We start from the raw sequence: 18,999 nt of genomic DNA on the forward strand, positions 1-18,999 counted from the left end.
TATTATATGAACAAAATTAGACAAGCACACATACAAAAGCGGAGCAAGGTCTGTACTCCAAAACTGGTTAAAAGCAAACTCCCTCACATTAAATGTGAGTAAAACTAAATATCTAACATTCTCTAAAAACAAAAGAGGTCAACCAACGAATGAGCATACACTCAAATTACATGAATGTCTAAACAAATATCCGCAATGTTCTTGCCCGCATATAGTCCAAACTAAAACAATTAAATATCTTGGGATCGTAATTGACGACGAACTTCATTGGGATACACACATCGACGGAACCTCAAAAAAGCTAACAAAACTCATCTATTTCCTCAAAAAATTACGAAATATCTTGTAAAACTACAGATCTAAAGAGAGGATTTATGCTCTATGCCACTCTCTATTGGAATATGGAATAATATGATGGGGCTCAGCTTCATCAAACCATCTTAAACAACTGAAGAAAACTCAAAATTGGATCATAAAAACCTTATAAAAATTTTTCGCTTGTAGCAAACACTTTGTGGGTAAACATAATTATAATAATTAAAATAAAATAACTTTGTTTGAATACCACTTTATTGTATATATTTATAACCAATCGGTTTCAGTTCAATCCGAACCTTCATCAGGGTTAATAAAAACATATTAAATTAATTACAGAGGTGTATGGGTACTTATAGTTAAGCTGGAAGAGGGAGAGAGAACATCAACTTTGGTGGGGGTGGAAGGCGTGAGGAATTTGACTTTATCATATGACAGATCTTGAAAAACTGGAGATTTACAAACTTTTAATGCGTTTTTGATGTGTTGTTGAAACTTATTAGTAGGGATTAGTAGTAGGGATTAGTAGTAACTTATTAGTAGGAACTTATTAATACGGACTACCCATGGGTCTTCCTACAAGTCCTCTATTTGCTGACATCTTCATGGATAACTTGGAAAAAAATATTTTTAGTTATAACTCACCTCTTTTAAATAATGTTTTTATGTGGAAACGTTATGTAGATGACATTTTTTGCATATGGAAAGGTACAGAACGTCAACTTAATTCCTTCTTGTCCCTCCTTAATTCGTTCCATAAAAATATTCGGTTTACAGTAGAAATAGGTACTAAATACAGTTTAAATTTTGTAGACCTATCCTTTTCCATTATTAATAATAAATTCAATTTTAATATTTATAGAAAACCTACTTTTACCGATACAGTCATTCATAGTACTTCAAACCATCCCATTTCCCATAAACATTCTGCCTTCCTTCTAGTCCACAGATTTGTCACTATTCCGCTATCTAAAGTTTAACTTCAATATTGAACTCTCTATAATCAAATTTATCGACATAAATAACGGATATACCCATACCTTAATTGATAAAATCCTTACAAAAAAACTCAACTACTCAAGAAGTTACAACTATAGGGGATGATTTGTATCCGTTAATAAGCACTAGTTCTTGTATGTTCAATAGACCTTTTTTTGCAAAACTGAGTTATGAATGCCAATATGTTCATTAGCCTATTGCGCATTAATGAAGCTCAAAAAAACCATATTTTTTCGTTTTTAAGTGACATTTTAAGCATTTTTCGAGTGCTAATATCCACTCACGGAATAATGTTCCAGTTCTTATTTGTTCAATCTCCTGGATATTGAACATTCAAACTCTCAAAGTTATGAATATAATATTTTTTTTAAAGTTCATAGATATTTGTTCAACATCCCGCAGAAGGTTGAGGTCTTGAATGTTCAATCTCCACTTTCAACCAATCAGGAGCCGGCTACTTAAAATGTGCGGCCATGTTGATTTTTAGTTGTTTTCTAACAACGAAATTGTTCTACTAAAAATACGTTTAATTGCGAATATTTACTGTTATTGAACTAAAAAATGACTTCACCGACTCCAGAATCAATAAACCTTAGAACAGTAGCTCTAATAGAAAGGTAAGTCTTAATTCATGTCATTTATAGGCTTTTTCACCATATTTTACATGTACTTCTTGAATTTGCTAAGCAAATATACAGAATACTTCATTTATTATTTATTTATTTACAAACTTAGGGCTTTTACCTAAAATGAGTATTAATTTGTTTTGTTTGTTTTTGAATCTTTATTAAGATGTACGCAATTTTTTTCATACATCTAGGAGGAATATATAAAAAATACAAAAAATAACAATTACGTTTTTAGAGAAAAAAATAAATACACAAAATTATATTATATAACATATCTAGGTGACTAAAAAAATATTGGTGAGTATGTTCAACAATCATAAATTATTTTTTACATAATAAATTAAAAAGTCGACTGTCCTCATAGTCTGATTGAAAGACATCTACGACCACAGACATAGGAATTAATAGACGAGAAGATAATGGCGAGAGGTAAAATCAACTGTTGAAGAACGAAGGGGGTAAAGCTGACTGTGATTCGTCAATAAATCAATCTGACAGTAAATAGGCATCTCGCATTATAATATCACCATTTACTTCTTAAAAGTAAAATCTGCTTTTGAATGAATAGACATTTTTACATGGGAGCGCAAATTACTCGCCACGTTATGCACAAATTTGCGAAGTCCAAATTCGGCAAAAAAATTCGGTTCTATTTTCAGAGTCGAATATTTCGTTTAAGTATTTAGTTAAGACACTTTTATAAATGTTCATAATTTACTTCCCAGCAACCAACCAGCTTTGTGTTTCGCGTCCAGACGTTTCTCGATGTGATGGTATATGTTTCTAAAACTGATCGATATTATACAATGTGAATATGCTTAAAATAAAGTAAAATAATGCTTATATATGGAATGTAATACGACAATTGGGTTTATTCTCTTTTTCACATCTATTTTTACAAGTTTTCATAGCAAAAGTCAACATTTTGCCGTGTTATTTCGTAAAATGAACCGATGATGCCTCGACCATAGTTCGCACAAGAATGATGACGTCACGTTTTCAAATTTCACTTGAGGCCATACGCGAGCACAGCCGGCTCCAATGGAACCGGTATGGGGAGTGGGGATAATACGCTTTTAATCACTTAGGGCAGGTCTACTAATATTCATATGTGTATGTCTACGACACATATTTAGTCCGTTATTACTGCTGAGATCGCTGATGAAAACGAAGTCCAAATATTTCAATTTTGAATTCATTCAATTAAAAGTTTCTGATTTTTTGTTTTTTTTAGTCACATAAAAAACAGTAATCATATTCTTATGTAGGAACTACAATAAAACCAACTAGGCAAACGACTAACAACAATAAATGTAATGTTAAATAGCGCACACCCATAACCCAAATCGCGGGATATTATAATTTTAGGATTTTAAGAGCTGAAAGTATTTAAAAAATAATATTTTACTCACGATAATCAACATAAATAATAAGCTCACGGCAAATAAGACCTTCCGAAACAAAAAAATCTTTCTAAAGTAAGTAAACTTTAAAAATTATATTTGTCAAATGTAGGTAACGAAACAATAAAAAATAAAAAAATTTCAACTGAAAATTTAACTTCAATAATTTTACGCATCACTCGGGATTTTTTTTTATGAAATCAGCATACAGTCTCCACTGCTCCCAACCATCTGGAGCCAGTGAGACTATGGAATCCCCAATTGGGGTGTATTAGTATATTGTGAGGCTGAAGGTAGTGTGGAGGGGAAGGAGATGGAGAGAAGAAAGAGAGGAAGAAGGATGAAGGAGAAGAGAGATGGTATGTGAGTATCTATTCAGATCTGATCACCAAACACGGCTAAAGCAATTTCAATTCTTAAGGAGGTCTTTACACCATATCTTCCTCTCTGGAACATGCCGCAAATAGACTATATTATGTTATTTTAAATGAATAATTTGTGAAATAAGATAAATGAATCAAATAAAATTTACTTTCGCACGCCGGGATTTGAATCCGCGACCTCCGGATTTCTAGTCACGAGTACCCCTAGACCACGAAGGCCGTAATACGTACGATGTAAGAATATTTCACATCACGCATGCACCGACAACCGATAGTAGTATATCTATTAGCGGTAGGTACCTTTGTGCATTGTTTTCAAACTTCCAAAATATTGGATGATTTATATAGAGCAGTTTTTGTGAAAAATCAACTCAAGGACTCTGTTTGTATATTTTAAAGTAATACTTTAAGTCAACTACTAACTAAGATAAAAGTAAAGTATTTGAAATCTGAAAATCACCCTGTATATGCAATTTACCACTAATTGGCTAATTGAACAAAAGATACCTCAAAGTTATGGGAGCCGAATTGTTCAATCTCCAGACGATATGTTCAATATCCAAAATAATCATTCATCATTTTCCAGCCATGTTCAACGTCCACCTTTAAAGTCATAATATGGGCATATTATAGCTTCAATCTTCGAAAAATGATCTTTAATAATTTCCTGTTACACACATGTAATGACCAAAATCGAGAATTTTTTAGAATTTGCCTGTAAAAACAAAAAAAACGTCTCCTGTAAAATTTGCTAAATGGTCTATTGAACATACAAGAACTAAGGCAGCGTTCTGGTATATTCGGGTAAAATAGAATGGTTAGTCTTATGGAAGGGAGTTCTCTCTCATATAATTTATATTATATTAATATATTAACAGAACACAATGCACGAAACGCATTCAAATGCAAAATCTATCAGACTGATCTATCTATCTGTCTGTATCTAATCTATCTGTGAGCCATAAGAGAAAACAAAATGAAACCCAAGACCCAAACCCAAAAAGGAGTTACAAAGAAATTAAGAATGTGGCACAAATGAAAATTGCAAAAGAAAACTTAAATAACAACTCCCATAATAACAGATTAATATTATATTTTAAAAAATCATTCTTAAAAAGATTGTTCAAAACTCATTAAAATAATTTCAATGAGATAAAAATAATTAAGATTATAATTGACATTTTCTTATTATAGTAATTAAAATTACCCATTAAACTTATTAAAATTACCCATTAAACTAATTAAAATTACCCATTAAACTAATTAAAATTACCCATTATACTAATTAAAATTTAGACGATCCTGTGTAAAATGAATATCAAAAAACTTATCGCCAAAGAACCATGTATAAGGTTTCATAAAACCTCAAAAATAGATAATTATTAGCTTCTGAGGCTCTCGTGTTTGAATAGCATGGAGGTTTACCCAAATTATCAAGAGGAGAAAAATTTGGTAAACTTAAACACAGTAAAATCACCACCAAAATTGGTATAATGGAAGCATGCACAAAATATAAAACTACATAAAACAAAATTTAGTGCTAGGAAAATTTTCCGAAAACCTTGAGTGAAATGTGAGTTGATAATTAATGAAAGGTTGTCTACAGGGAAGATACATACCAGTATTCCAAAACAAAGTGCTCAGTCACTATCACGGACTAAAGTTTTGTATCACAAAACAGCACAATACCGTAAAATTCAAAATTTAAAAGTGGACAGAAATTAGCACAACTACAGTGGCCTGCTGAAGTTGCACAAATTAATGCCCAAGGATGTACCAAGCTAATTTATAGTTTTCAATGCATGGGACTAAGTGTGAGTCAATCTCACGCGTTGAAAAGGAACAAAATACCCAAACTATGACTACAATAAAAACAAGGTAGACAGAACCCATAATAAATAACACATAAAATCAATGTGAAGGCACAATTTTTATAACTATAAGGTCATATCTTCACAGTGATTGCCTACAAAATACCCATTACATAAAAAAATAAGCAAACATGAGGCGAATCATGTAAGCTTATTACCAAAACAAAACTTATAATCTAAAATTTATGTAATACGAGAAAATATCCTCAATATAGAAAAGGAAGTCCCCCCTCGATGAAATGACTAATCATCGGAATCTTCTAGTTTTATAATATCTTTGATGTGGAAAGTACCAACTGGCTTACCAGCCATATCCGCTAATTGATATGCCACCGGCGAAATCTTCCCAATAATTTTGCTGCGAATAAATTTAGGTGCTAGCTTAGCTGAAAAGTATTTACTAGTATCGGACAGAGCAAACGACCTTCTCCAGACAATGTTCCCGACATCGTACTGAACATCCCTACGACGAAGATTATAATTCACCTTGTTGCGTTTATACGAACGTCTTAGGGACGTGCGAACTTGGGAAAATATGTCATTTAGTTCCTGCAAATCTGATGCCCACGTATCCCGAACTGAAAATCTAATGTCTTCAGCGTTGAAGTCAGCACCCTTATACTCGTTCCCTGAAATTACAATTTCCCTCCCGAAATTTAGGAAAAACGGAGTATAACCTGTAACTTCATGCACATCAGTGTTAATTGCCAATTCAATTTCCGGAAGATGGTTACCCCAGGATCTGTGATCAGAACCTACGAATGAGCCCAGGGTTCATACCAGCACCTTGTTTATGCGTTCAACAGGATTGTTCTGCGGATGATATCTGCAATTATAGAAAAGGTGACGGATGTGAAATTTATCGGCTAGCGCTTTCATGTCACGCGATATGTACTGCGGACCGTTGTCCAAGATAATCGTATCAGGTACCCCGAATTTATAAAATATTTCAGTTTCCAAAGTTTCAGCAACGACCTTACCAGTAGCTCTTCTAAGTGGAAAAAGTCTTGTATACTTAGAGAAGAAATCTGAGACTACTAATAAATAAGTATAACCCTTTTTGTAAGAACTGGGGTAAGGACCTAAAAGGTCCGTCGCTATCATTTACCAAGGGCGTTGTACTAGTTTAGGGTCTCCAATGAGACCAGGGGGTAACAAATTTGAGCTCTTGTATCCCAAACAAGTGTGACACTTATTTACAAAGGACTTGACATCCGCTGCCATTTTGGGCCAATAGTATTTTTGTCTAATTCTATTAATGGTTTTCATTATGCCAAAATGTGCACATGAAGGAGGAACGTTGTCTTTACCGCTCCTATGTATAATTTCAAAGTTAAACTGCTGTAGTCTAACTGCCCACCGCGCTAATCTACCCGACGGAGACTTTAAGTTCGTAAGCCATTTCAAACTATAGTGATCTGTTATAACCTTAACAGGAATGGGCGATCCCTCAATGTAACCTCTAAACTTTTCAAGTGCAAAAATCATCGCATTTAATTCCTTCTCGGTTGTAGAGTGATTTTTCTCCTGTGCAGTTAGTGTTCTGGAAATAAAAGAAATGGGGTGTTCTATGCCATTAATGTCAGCTTGGGAAAGAACCGTGCCTAGCCCAGTGTTAGATGCGTCGCAACTAATTATGAAAGGTTTGCTGAAGTCGGGACAAGCAAGAACAGGAGCATTGACCAGAATATTCTTTACCTTGGTAAAAGCAGAGTTAGCTTGTTCATTCCACACAAACTTTTTACCAGAAAACGCCTTTTTGGTTAGATTATGCAAAGGTGCCGCAATTAATGAAAAATTTAAGACAAATCTTTTGTACCAAGAGAGTATACCGATGAATCTACGCAGGCTCTTTTGCGACGTTGGTATGGGGAAGTCAACTATTGCTTTTACTTTTTCAGGATCAGTTCTCAAACCATCCTTATCAATAACGAAACCTAAGTATTTAAGGGAATCACGACAAAAGACTGACTTATTTACGTTAATTGTCAGACCCGCAGCTTGTAACTTTAGTTTAACCCGTCTTAAAAGTTCAATGTGCTCTTCAAAAGTAAAACTAATTATTATAATGATGTCATCCAGATAACAAAAAACCTTCCCATCAAACTCCGGACCCAAAACCTTGTCCATCAACCTCATCATCCGAGAACTCGCACCATGAAGGCCAAAAGGCATTATCACAAAGTAAAAGAGGCCTCGTTTTGGGATAGTGAACGCGGTTTTCTCTTTTGAATTATTCTCTAACGGAATTTGAAAGAATGCATCATTTAGGTCTAAAGTCGTGAGATAACGAGCTCCTCCGAGACTATTTAAAATGTCAGATATAAGCGGTAAATTATAGGCGTCACGTCTCGAGACTGCGTTGAGTTTTCTACTGTCAAGGCAAAGTCTGAAGGAACCATTTTTCTTGGGCACTAAAACAATGGGATTATTCCACGAGCTATTGCTGGGTTCTACTACGCCTAGATTTAACAGTCTGTCGAGTTCTCTATGTGCTTCCGGCAATAAATGAGGAGATATCGGATAAACACGTTGTTTAATTGGCGTGCAATCACCTGTGTCAATGACGTGTTTTTCAAGCGACGTTCTACCCAAGCGATTTCCTGAAAAGGATTCAAATTCACGAATCACGTTATTTACAATCAATTGTTGCGAAGAATTTAAATTCTCATAGCTATTCAGGCCTACCACCTCGGCTACGCAATTCTTGACTGCCTCGTTAGACATTAATTTTGTGACCTTTGGACAAATATTAAAGACTTTTCAAAAGTCGCAACCAAGGATGATATTAGATTTGATCTCTGGCATAACTACAAAATTTAATAATTTCTCAACGTTACCGAGAACTACTGGAACCGAAATTTTATGAACGCACATCACTGTATGACCCGTTGCAGAAGTGAGAGAGAACTTCTTCCCAAGATTTGAAAGTTTCAAAAATAACTTTAAAAAATGACGATGAAAATTGTTACCAAAAATGGAGACATGTGACCCAGTATCAAGAAGGCCAGAGAATTCCAAACCCAGAACCCGGAAAATAATGTGTGGATGGCCATCCCTGTCGGCCACACGCACCACCTTAGAAGTCCAAAGGCTCTCGAAGAAAACTCTGGTTTCAGCCAGCACAGGGGACCGATGCCTAGAGGTGATGTCAGCGAACGATGTCGACTTGTCGCTCGCAGACAGGACCCCCAGGGCATCTAGTTTTTTGAACGCCAGCAGTTGCATGAAGGCGCCTTAACACCAGGACGACCGCAGCGAAAGAATCTCACCTCCCTAGAATTCACGTTAGACGGGCTACGATTATTGAAATCACAAGATTGCCGAAAACTCCTATTATTGAGATTATTTAAATTATTTTGGTTAGCAACACGATCTGGATTTAAATAAGGATTACCAGAATTATTCCTATTATTTCCTCTGGATGAAGCATTATTAAAAGTTGCACGATTTGCATTTTTATTGTTACAGTTTGCTTCTGCAGGGGAAGGTCTGGAATCTGAACGACTGTCAGCCAACTCAATCATTTTCCCCAACTTCTTTAGAGAATTCACATCCGTTATTACAGAAAGAGATAGTTTCTGAATGTACCTAGGAAGCATGTTACATTGTAAAATTTCAAGAATTTCATCGTCAGGCAACCTAGAGATCAAGCAATTATTTAAGAGCAAAACTCGAGTAATTAAGCACCCAAGGTTTTCCTTTTGTTGCTGAAACGTAGCTCTGATCTGCGCTAGGAGACGTCTTTCATGGTCCAACAACTCAAATTCATCTTTTAACGCGACAACAATGTCTGCCCAGGAAGAGAACGAGTCGCGATTTACTCTGAACCAATCCAAGGCACTACCTGAAAAGAGTTCCACAGCAGAAGAGAAAAGAGAAATGGTACTTACATTTCGAGAGATAGCTAACTCGTTGACTCTTTCTATAAAATGACGGACATCGCCGGAACCGTCAAAAGTTAAATTCCATTTATGTACGGAACCAGGCCTGACGAACCGTGGAATTATGAACAGGGGAGTCCTCGTTTGATTTCGACATGATGACTTTCAGTTTCGTTTGGCTTCTAGTCACAATTGGAGAATCCGTCATACCTACACAACTATGTGGGTAGAAAATATAGTTAGATCACGCTAAAACATACAACAAAATTTTCACACAAATTGCTATCTAAAAATAAAAATATGTGCGACGACCTAGTGCCGACACAGATGAGTAAAGAGACGAAACGTCTGTGAGTTGGGCCGAGATAACAAAACTGCATTAAATTAAAATTTAAAATAGACCCGTGGACACGATTCAAATGAAAAAGTCACCGACCACCCAGAATCTACAAGAGACCCTCCAAAAAGAGATTGACATACGGGAAAGTAAATTATAGCATCACTTATATCTGTAAAAAAAATTAAACCAAAATCAAGAAACAACATTTAAATGATTATGAACTTGCGTATTCTCGTCAACTAGATTCTACCAAAGTCGGGCGCCATTTGTAGCAAATAATATTACCAGTATTAAATACTTCCCTAAAAGGAACTCGAGGATACATGTGGGTAGATTAAATGCTTGCACCAGCAATAAAAACTCTTATAACAAATATAACATTTATTATATAAAATGCGGTTACTAAACACATAGCTCTAGGAAGTTAATAAATGAAGCAAGAGATTCAATATAAAAGGTTATATCTCAAGGCGTGTCGAGAAAGATTTCTCGATAATAAAAATGCAAGTCATGTCAGTTGAAAAATTACGAAAGAATAAATGATGCTATAAAGAAATAAATGGGCGCGAGCTCAGAATTAGATAATTCTGAACAAATTTATATATTATCAGAGTAATCCCTAAGAAACTAAAATAAAAATATCAATCCCAATTTTAGAGGGCCTTTTACGTATATTCAGGGTCCGCCAAAGTCGGCAAGTCTTTCACTGCTCGAACCACAACTGACCAAAATCCAATGCAGCGCAGCGCACTTCAGACTAGTTCGCAAAAACAAGACGGGAACTTGAGAATGCTGACTGTCGGTACGGTAGGTACTTAACAAGCGAGACTGCCACATATTGAAGTTCAATTTTCAGTTGAAATTTTGTTTTATTTTTATTGTTTCGTTACCTACATTTGATAAATGTAATTTTTAAAGTTTACTTACTTTAGAAAGATTTTTTTTTCTTTCGGAAGGTCTTATTTGCCGTGAGCTTATTATTTATGTTGATTATCGTGACTAAAATATTATTTTTTAAAATATTTTCAGCTCTTAAAATCCTAAAATTATAATATCCCGCGATTTGGGTTATGGGTGTGCGCTATTTAACATTACATTTATTGTTGTTAGTCGTTTGCCTAGTTGGTTTTATTGTAGTTCCTACATAAGAATATGATTATTGTTTTTATGTGACTAAAAAAAACAAAAAAATCAGAAACTTTTAATTGAATGAATTTAAAATTGAAATATTTGGACTTCGTTTTCATCAGCGATCTCAGCAGTGATAACGGACTAAATATGTGTCGTAGATGTCTTTCAACCAGACTATGAGGATAGTCGACTTTTTGCACATTTCCATGTCCTGGCTCTTTTGTTGTATTTCTTGAATAAAAATAAGTTTTAATGCACTAATGTAATTTATTAATACTCATTTTAGGTAAAAGTCCTAAGTTTGTAAATAAATAATTGAATAAATAAATAATAAATGAAGCATCCTGTATATTTGCCTAGCAAATTCAAGAAGTACATGTAAAATATGGTGAAAAAGCCTATAAATGACATAATTTTAAAACTTACCTTGCTATTTGAGCTACTGTTCTAAGGTTTATTGATTCTGGAGTCGGTGAAGTCATTTTTTTAGTTCAATTACAGTATATATTCGCAATTAAACGTATTTTTAGTGAAACAATTTAGTTGTTAGAAAACAACTAAAAATCAACATGGCCGCACATTTTAACTAGCCGGCTCCTGATTGGTTGAAAGTGGAGATTGAACATTCAAGACCTCAACGTTCGGCGGGATGTTGAACAAATATCTATGAACTTTTAAAAAATATTATATTCATAATTTTGAGTGTTTGAATGTTCAATATCCAGGAGATTGAGCAAATAAGAACTGAAACATTATTCCGTGAGTGGATATTGGCACTCGAAAAATGCTTAAAATGTCACTTAAAAACCAAAAAATATGTTTGTTTTGAGCTTCATTAATGCGCAATAGGCTAATGAACATATTGGCATTCATAACTCAGTTTTGCAAAAAAAGGTCTATTGAACATACAAGAACTAGGACAGCGTAATGTTTTCAAGAGCACTGTTGATGGCAGATCGATCCTCTTTGTTAATCATGTTTTTTCCCTTTTGCTTGTTGCTGTCATATACTTTGTTATTTGCTTGATGCTGTCTATCATATACTATTTTATTTGCTTGATAGTATAGGATCCAGAACATTAGAATGGTTTGTCTCCATTTCAGTTTCAATCCAAACATTAATAGGGTTTAAAATAACTTCAGTTTGGTTTGTGGGACTTGATGCAGACCTGACACTAGAAAGGTTTTCCACCTCCTGCGCATTGTGGACACTTAATTGGTGCTGATTCGTACAGGCGCTCACCATGGAGGCTCCTAAAAGGAGACTCCGATCGTATGTGAATAAAACGAGGCAGCGAGTTCTCCATGTTCGTGCACGCTAGCTCGGCTCGAAGATTCTCTAGTTCCTGTCGCTGTGCTATAATATGTTGAGATTGTAGTATGTTTGATATTTTAGCTGAATCATCCTCAGACTCAGAGGAGCACATGATGAATTGTTTTTTCCCGTGACAGTAAATACCGTCACACACTTCAAAGAGTATCCATTAACTGAAACTTTGTTGTTTAGAATTTATGGATGGCTTACTCAGATTTACTGATTTTCTATGGTCAAGTTCAGATGACCTTCAGTAGTCACCAATCTAAGCCGTTTTTGGTATCTGTGATTTATATCTGTGATTTTACGTCAAGGACCAGCACTAACCATTTCCGTTTTTCGACAGCTATATAAAAGGTTGACAAAACTTTTATACAGCTGTCGGAAAACGTTGTGACTCCTCAAATCCTCAATGGCTTAAAAAAAAATTAATGAAAAGCACAACAATTACACGACATAATAATAATTTTTGCACGTCCCGCACGATCCTGCCGAGAAGTTAATTATTTTAGACGTTTAATTTGTAAAAGGAAACACATCGACCGGCTAGAGACAATTGAATAACTTTTATGAAAAACAAATATTTAATACAATATTCCGACAAAATAGCGCCTACTAAAAAAGTTTAAGGCGATGCACTGCGTAGCAATGCTAATTCTTGTTTTTTGCTTTGATAATTTCTTCACTTAAAAATGTTTTTGATGCTTTAATTAAATACAGTATTTTTCATATAAGTTTTTTAGAAGCCCAGAATAAATAATGTATCAGGCCAATCAAAACTGCTTTGAAGTTCAAAATCTCCAACTTACGAACGCATTTTTGATATCGGTTTTAGTGTATAATGTAGCGATTTAAGTTCTTTATAAAATTATCGTAAAACAATTAAATATTTGTGCCTGTCTATTTATCAAAAAAGACGGATGGTGTTGAACGGAAATTTAATCCTTATCGCCATCTGCATAAGGGGTGTTATTGTTAGCGGCTTGATTCGAAATGTTACGCGTCGTAGTGCATCGCCTTAAACTATTGATTAAAGTATTATTATTATTTTATTTAACCAAACCTAAGATAACCCAACCTCTAATAATCCATCCTAACCTAACCTTACCAAACCTATAATCTCCTAACCTAACCTTTAATAACCCAACTTTTTCTAACCTAACCTAACATGACCTTTCCTAACCTAACCTTACCTAAACTTACTAAACCTAACCTATAGGTTCTCATTTTGGCCCATTATTATTTAATGTGTATATAAACGACATTCACAAATGTTTTTTACATGCTAATTACTGAAAATGATAAAAAATATACTTAGTTATTAAATCAATCAAAGACTGCATTAAGCTTCAAAAGGACCTCAATCGTTTTTTTGTCTATTGCGAATTAAACAAACTTGTTATTAACATCGCGAAATGCAATAAATTAACATTAACACGTAATAAAAACAAAATATCCTTTGCATATACACTAAGCGGCACACACATCAATGAAGTAAAATATATCAGGGACCTTGGGGTAACACTGGATGTTAAATTAGACTATATCCAACACACTGATGACATCATTAACAAATCCAATAAAATGCTGGGATTTATAATTCGCATAGCAAAACCCTTCCACAACATAAACACTGTATATTCTCTTTACACCTAATATATCGTCGGGTTGCTAGCAGAAGTTGGTAACTACATTTTTTCGTAAAATGATATTTTTTGATATTTGTCATCACTTGGTCAATATCTTCGTCTGGTAAAAACTTGTAGGTGATATTATAAGGATAAATTACTCTTTTTCATAGTCAAAATAAATGTAAGTGCTCCTAAGATCAAAATAGAACAGGCTAACATTTGTAACATCACTTACTGACTTCTGTGATTAGGTTTTGCTCACACTATGGGCAACACTGCTTGGCAAAGTCACTTACTTATTTTTGCCTGACATATTTTGAAAATATTCCCGTATGGTGGGAGCACTTACCATTAAACCCAACCGTCATTCCTGTCAGATAGGTGTGTGTGCTTTTTGCTTCGGTTGAAGATTCATATTATTTGGAGTATTTTAAACAGTGTAAAACGTAATTTATTCATTTTAATTTGTTTGAAACATTAAAAAAACATGTCAATTACTGAAAAAGTTAGTAAAAGAACACTAAAATGGTGAATCTGAAATTATAATAAGCAATGATGTTACTGTACACAGCGACCAAACTTCCAATGTAAATGGCAACAGTGAGACAGTTACAATTGAAAATACACTTGATAATAATGAAATTCAAATTGCTCCCCTAAAACGTACTCGCTGGACAATATCTCGTCCAGAAAGTTGGTCGGTCAATGTTGAAATAGGTAAACGCAAAAAATGTTTACCTTATAAATCAAGGAAAGGAATTGAAAGACCAGCAAAGCAACCAAAAGTGGCATTTAATAATTCATGTCGCTTTAAATGCTCACAGGTATTTACTGAAGAAGAGAGAATTGAAATATGTAGAACTTTCTGGTCATTGGATTACGATAGGCAAAAGGATTTTTACATTGGTAATATAGAGCAAAATTTACCATTAAGAAAGAAGTTGCAAACAAGAAAAGGAAATCGACAATTGTCTAGGTCTTATTTCTTCAAGAAAGGTGACGCAAAGGTGCGAATTTGTCAAACTTTCTTTAAAAATACACTATGTATTTCTGATGGACCTATCATCCACGCTTTTAAAACACGGAACAATATGAGAGTATTCGAAGGACCAGATAAACGAGGTAAACACTCTCCGTCAAATAAAACCTCAGCAGATTCTCTAAATTTTGTAAAATCACACATAGAAAAGTTTCCTGTAATGGAATCACACTATTGTCGTCGATCAAGCAAAAGGCTGTACCTTGATTCCAAGCTTTCAATTGCAAAGATGTACGAGCTTTACACGACAGAGTGTGCAAGCCAAAATAAATCTCCAGTATCAACAATATCGTACAGACGAATATTTTCAACGAACTACAATTATTCGTTTTTTAAACCTAAGAAGGATCAATGCGTGACATGTAACAATCACGACAGTGCCTCTAATGAAGCTAAACTAACATTGTCAACAGGATACCAGCTTCACCGAAAAAGGATAGAAGATGCTCGGTTAGCCAAAACTACGGATAAAAAGCGATCGAACATTGATCCGTCTTTTTTATCTGCAACCTTCGATCTCCAAAGTGTGCTACAAATACCGTCTAGTGACACTTCTCAATTGTACTACTCTCGCAAGATCTGTGTCTACAATTTGACGATATACGAATCACGCTTGCCTAATGACGGGTATTGCAATGTTTGGACAGAAATGAATGGGAAAAGGGGTAGTTCGGAAATAGGAAGTGCCTTGTGGTTCTGGCTGAAACAAATTCCCCAAACTGTTAAAGAATTGTCTTTATTTTCAGATTGCTGTGGAGGTCAGATTCGAAATCAACACATAGCTGCATTTTTTATGTATGTGGTGCAAACACTTCATTTCGATTGCATTGAGCACAAATTCTTAGAAACTGGACACACTCACATGGAAGTTGACTCCATGCACAGTGCAATCGAAGCTCAAAAGAAAAATGTACCAATTTTTTCAATAAATGATTGGATGACAGTTTTCAGATTGGCACGGTCTTCAAGGAAACGAAAGAATGCTAAGCCATTTAATGTCCATCAACTGGCATTTTCCGATATGTTAGATTTGTCTGATTTATCAAAAAAAATCATAAAAAACCGTAACAAAGATGAGAATGGTGATACCGTTAAATGGCTGAAAATAAAATGTCTCAAGTTTGAGAAATCTAAGCCATATTGTTTCCAGTATCGTTATGACTTAACCACGTCGTATATTAATATTGTATTTACCAAAAGCAGAGGTCAGCAATTCGTCATGCCTACAGAAATAAAGAAGGCATACTCAACTCTACTGCCCATATCACAGGCAAAAAAGAATGACTTGGAAAGATTGTGTACTTTGGGAATAATTCATATTGAAGTACAAGAATGGTACCATAATCTGCCCGTCAGTCAGACTGCAAGATACGTGGCACCAGAGTCTGGTGAAGATGACTCTGAAGACGGTGAATGAATGTTACCTACTATGTAGCATTAATTTTTTAGTTTACGATTGAAAAAATATGTCTTAAATATTTAAATTATTATTATTAGTATGTTTGTTTATGAACAATTGATCAAAATTAGTTTTGTCTGCCACAAAATAATAGGTTTGCCTTTATTTTAATCACTATAATATAAGAAATCATTCACAGAAGTTTCTTAAAAGGCTGAACTATTGACAAGCAGAAGTCAGTAAGTGCCACCAATTTTTGATTTGTCTCAAAAATTATAAAAACCTCCTTATTTTGTGAAAATAATTATTTTGCATCTGTATCTTTGTTAAATAATAAACATTTTGAAGTATGCAACATGTGTTTATCTTATGATTCCTGATTTATAGAGTTCTTCAAATATTAAAATTCAAATATCTCAGAAACACCAAAATGTTAGTTACCAACTTCTGCCAGCAACCCGACGATATATCCGCCCGCCCTAGAACATTGTACACCGATCTGGACTCCTTTATATCAAGCCCATATCGAAAGAAGAGGAAGAATTAAAAAAAATAATAATTTAAACACATAAATTATAAACTAAACTTACACTTCTCAAATTATACCGAATCCATTATATTTCATAATTTTAACTCCATCCAAACACGACATCTAATTTTTGATCAAATCCTATTGTTTGAAATCCTAAATAATGGTCTGGACTCACCAGAACTTACCATTTTAATAAATCTTCATGTTCCGTCTAGATCAACCCGACAATCTGATTTATTTTATCTACCCTCGTGTAGAACAAACATTCGAAAAAATTCCCAATTCCTCGTATATGTGCACAATATGATACAAAATTTTACAGAATTGACATTTTTTTAAATAACGTAAAGAAATATCGATAAAAAGTAATGCGTACGACCGATTATTAATATGGGAGTATGGAATGTATCGGGAGCATCTCCTATCCTCTTCCTATTTTCATCTTCCTTTCCTCTTCCTTTAACACCAAATTAATTTTAAGATATTAAAACTTCATTTCCAATGAACTTTAGCATAAGAAACTTTTGTGGCTTGACTTTAGTTAACTTGTTTATTTATATCTATCATTGTATATTATGTAAAAGCTGTTTGTTTCTTACAAAATAAATAATAACTCAACCTGACCTTACCTAACTTATACTAATCTAAAACTAACACAACCCAACTAAACCTAACCTAATCTAACCTTACCTCTCAAATCTTACCTTAAAAGCCCGTTTATAATAGGAATAAGCGGTAAGAATAAGTCGTAAAGTCCTAGGCCGTAGAAGTTGGACTATAGGAAACCTGTGTATCCGTTTATAATAGATGGCAATAATCTCTTTTTTTTCCATAACCGTCAAGATGGTCCAAATTTATCTTTTACGGTTACGGAATAAAGAAAGCTGAGATATATACCGAAATTTATGTATTTTCAATTGATACTCTATGGTATCTAATATTTGACAAGAAAGGTTTATTTATGTATTTGACAATCGAACAATAATTTTGTGAACAAGTATTTATGCGGAGTTAATAGATTCTTCCTTTTATGATTAATGGGACACACACTCCAACGTCGTTTTTTTCTTATTTTTTTCGTTAACTGTGTGTCTCCTATTGCAGCGTATGCTAGCCCAAGAATTGACAAAAACATTCCACATGCAACAATATCTGAGGTATCCATCGTTTCAATATTTATTTATATAAAACAATACACCGACCTATTCTTACCGCTTATTCCTATTATAAACGGGCCTTTAATAACCCAACATAACCTATCTTATCCTTTCTTAGTATTTGAATAGAGTTATTGGTAAAAATTCTAGCCACTGGTTTCAGGAATACCAACAAAAGAAAATGTCATCAACAGAAATTATTCCGGCTGTTTTCCCATACAACGAAAGCGAATGATCATTTCACATAATTAAAAAGTTTAATTTGGCTACAACACTCCTATGGGGTGAAAAGCCATTAAATTTAAAAAAAAAAAAATATTCCCAAATGCAGTCAATTTCCCTTTAAAGTCATTATGGTTTTATTTAAAAATATTTCGTATTATCCGCGGCCAGAGATTCAGAATAATTACATAAATTTGTATTTGATTTAAATAATCATTTACAAAATGTATGTATTTCCGATATTCTTTTGAAAGCGGATAAGGACATACCGGTTTATATTTTGAGAAAGATATTATTATGTGTTATTTATTGAGTTTCCCCACGATTTATGGCGATTCTCTCAATTTTCAGTTATTTGTGAAAAATTCAAATAAGTAATCAAATTATTTATAGAAAAAAAGATAATTAATTAGGTACTTATTCAAAACTGAAAATCGTAATATATATTTGCATGTCCTAAACTAAACACTTCAGTTGCCGAACACCAATATAACCACCAAGGAAAATGTTTCTTTGGTAAATCGCGAGCTGAAGTATTAATGATAACATTTGTTATACGTAAGATTTGTAACAAGGTGTGTGCATCACTTTACTTACATCGCATCTATGGTCTTGGATTGTGGGACCTTTAAGTACCTACACATTGTCATTTTGCTATTGGTCAAATTGACAGCCCTGCAATTTTGACTTGGAGAGTTGCCAAACCTGAGGAAGGTAGAAACTGTGATTGGCATTGGAAGCAGTGGCCAT

At 34.1% G+C, this 18,999-nt stretch overlaps 1 protein-coding gene across 1 annotated transcript; it reads left to right on the top strand.

The window, feature by feature from the left end:
* The first annotated feature begins 9,389 nt into the window (after positions 1 to 9,389).
* On the top strand, positions 9,390 to 16,356 carry LOC149416192 (uncharacterized). The gene is made up of 3 exons (XM_089641908.1): positions 9,390 to 9,485; positions 12,190 to 12,227; positions 14,652 to 16,356. Exons 1-3 carry the CDS (start codon positions 9,390 to 9,392, stop codon positions 16,354 to 16,356), a joined length of 1,839 nt encoding a protein of 612 aa, XP_089498034.1.
* The last annotated feature ends 2,643 nt before the right edge of the window (positions 16,357 to 18,999 follow it).

Source organism: Hesperophylax consimilis, chromosome 17 (assembly GCF_061612785.1).
Source record: "Hesperophylax consimilis isolate HC1 chromosome 17, BYU_Hcon_1.0, whole genome shotgun sequence".
Lineage (NCBI taxonomy): Eukaryota > Metazoa > Arthropoda > Insecta > Trichoptera > Limnephilidae > Hesperophylax > Hesperophylax consimilis.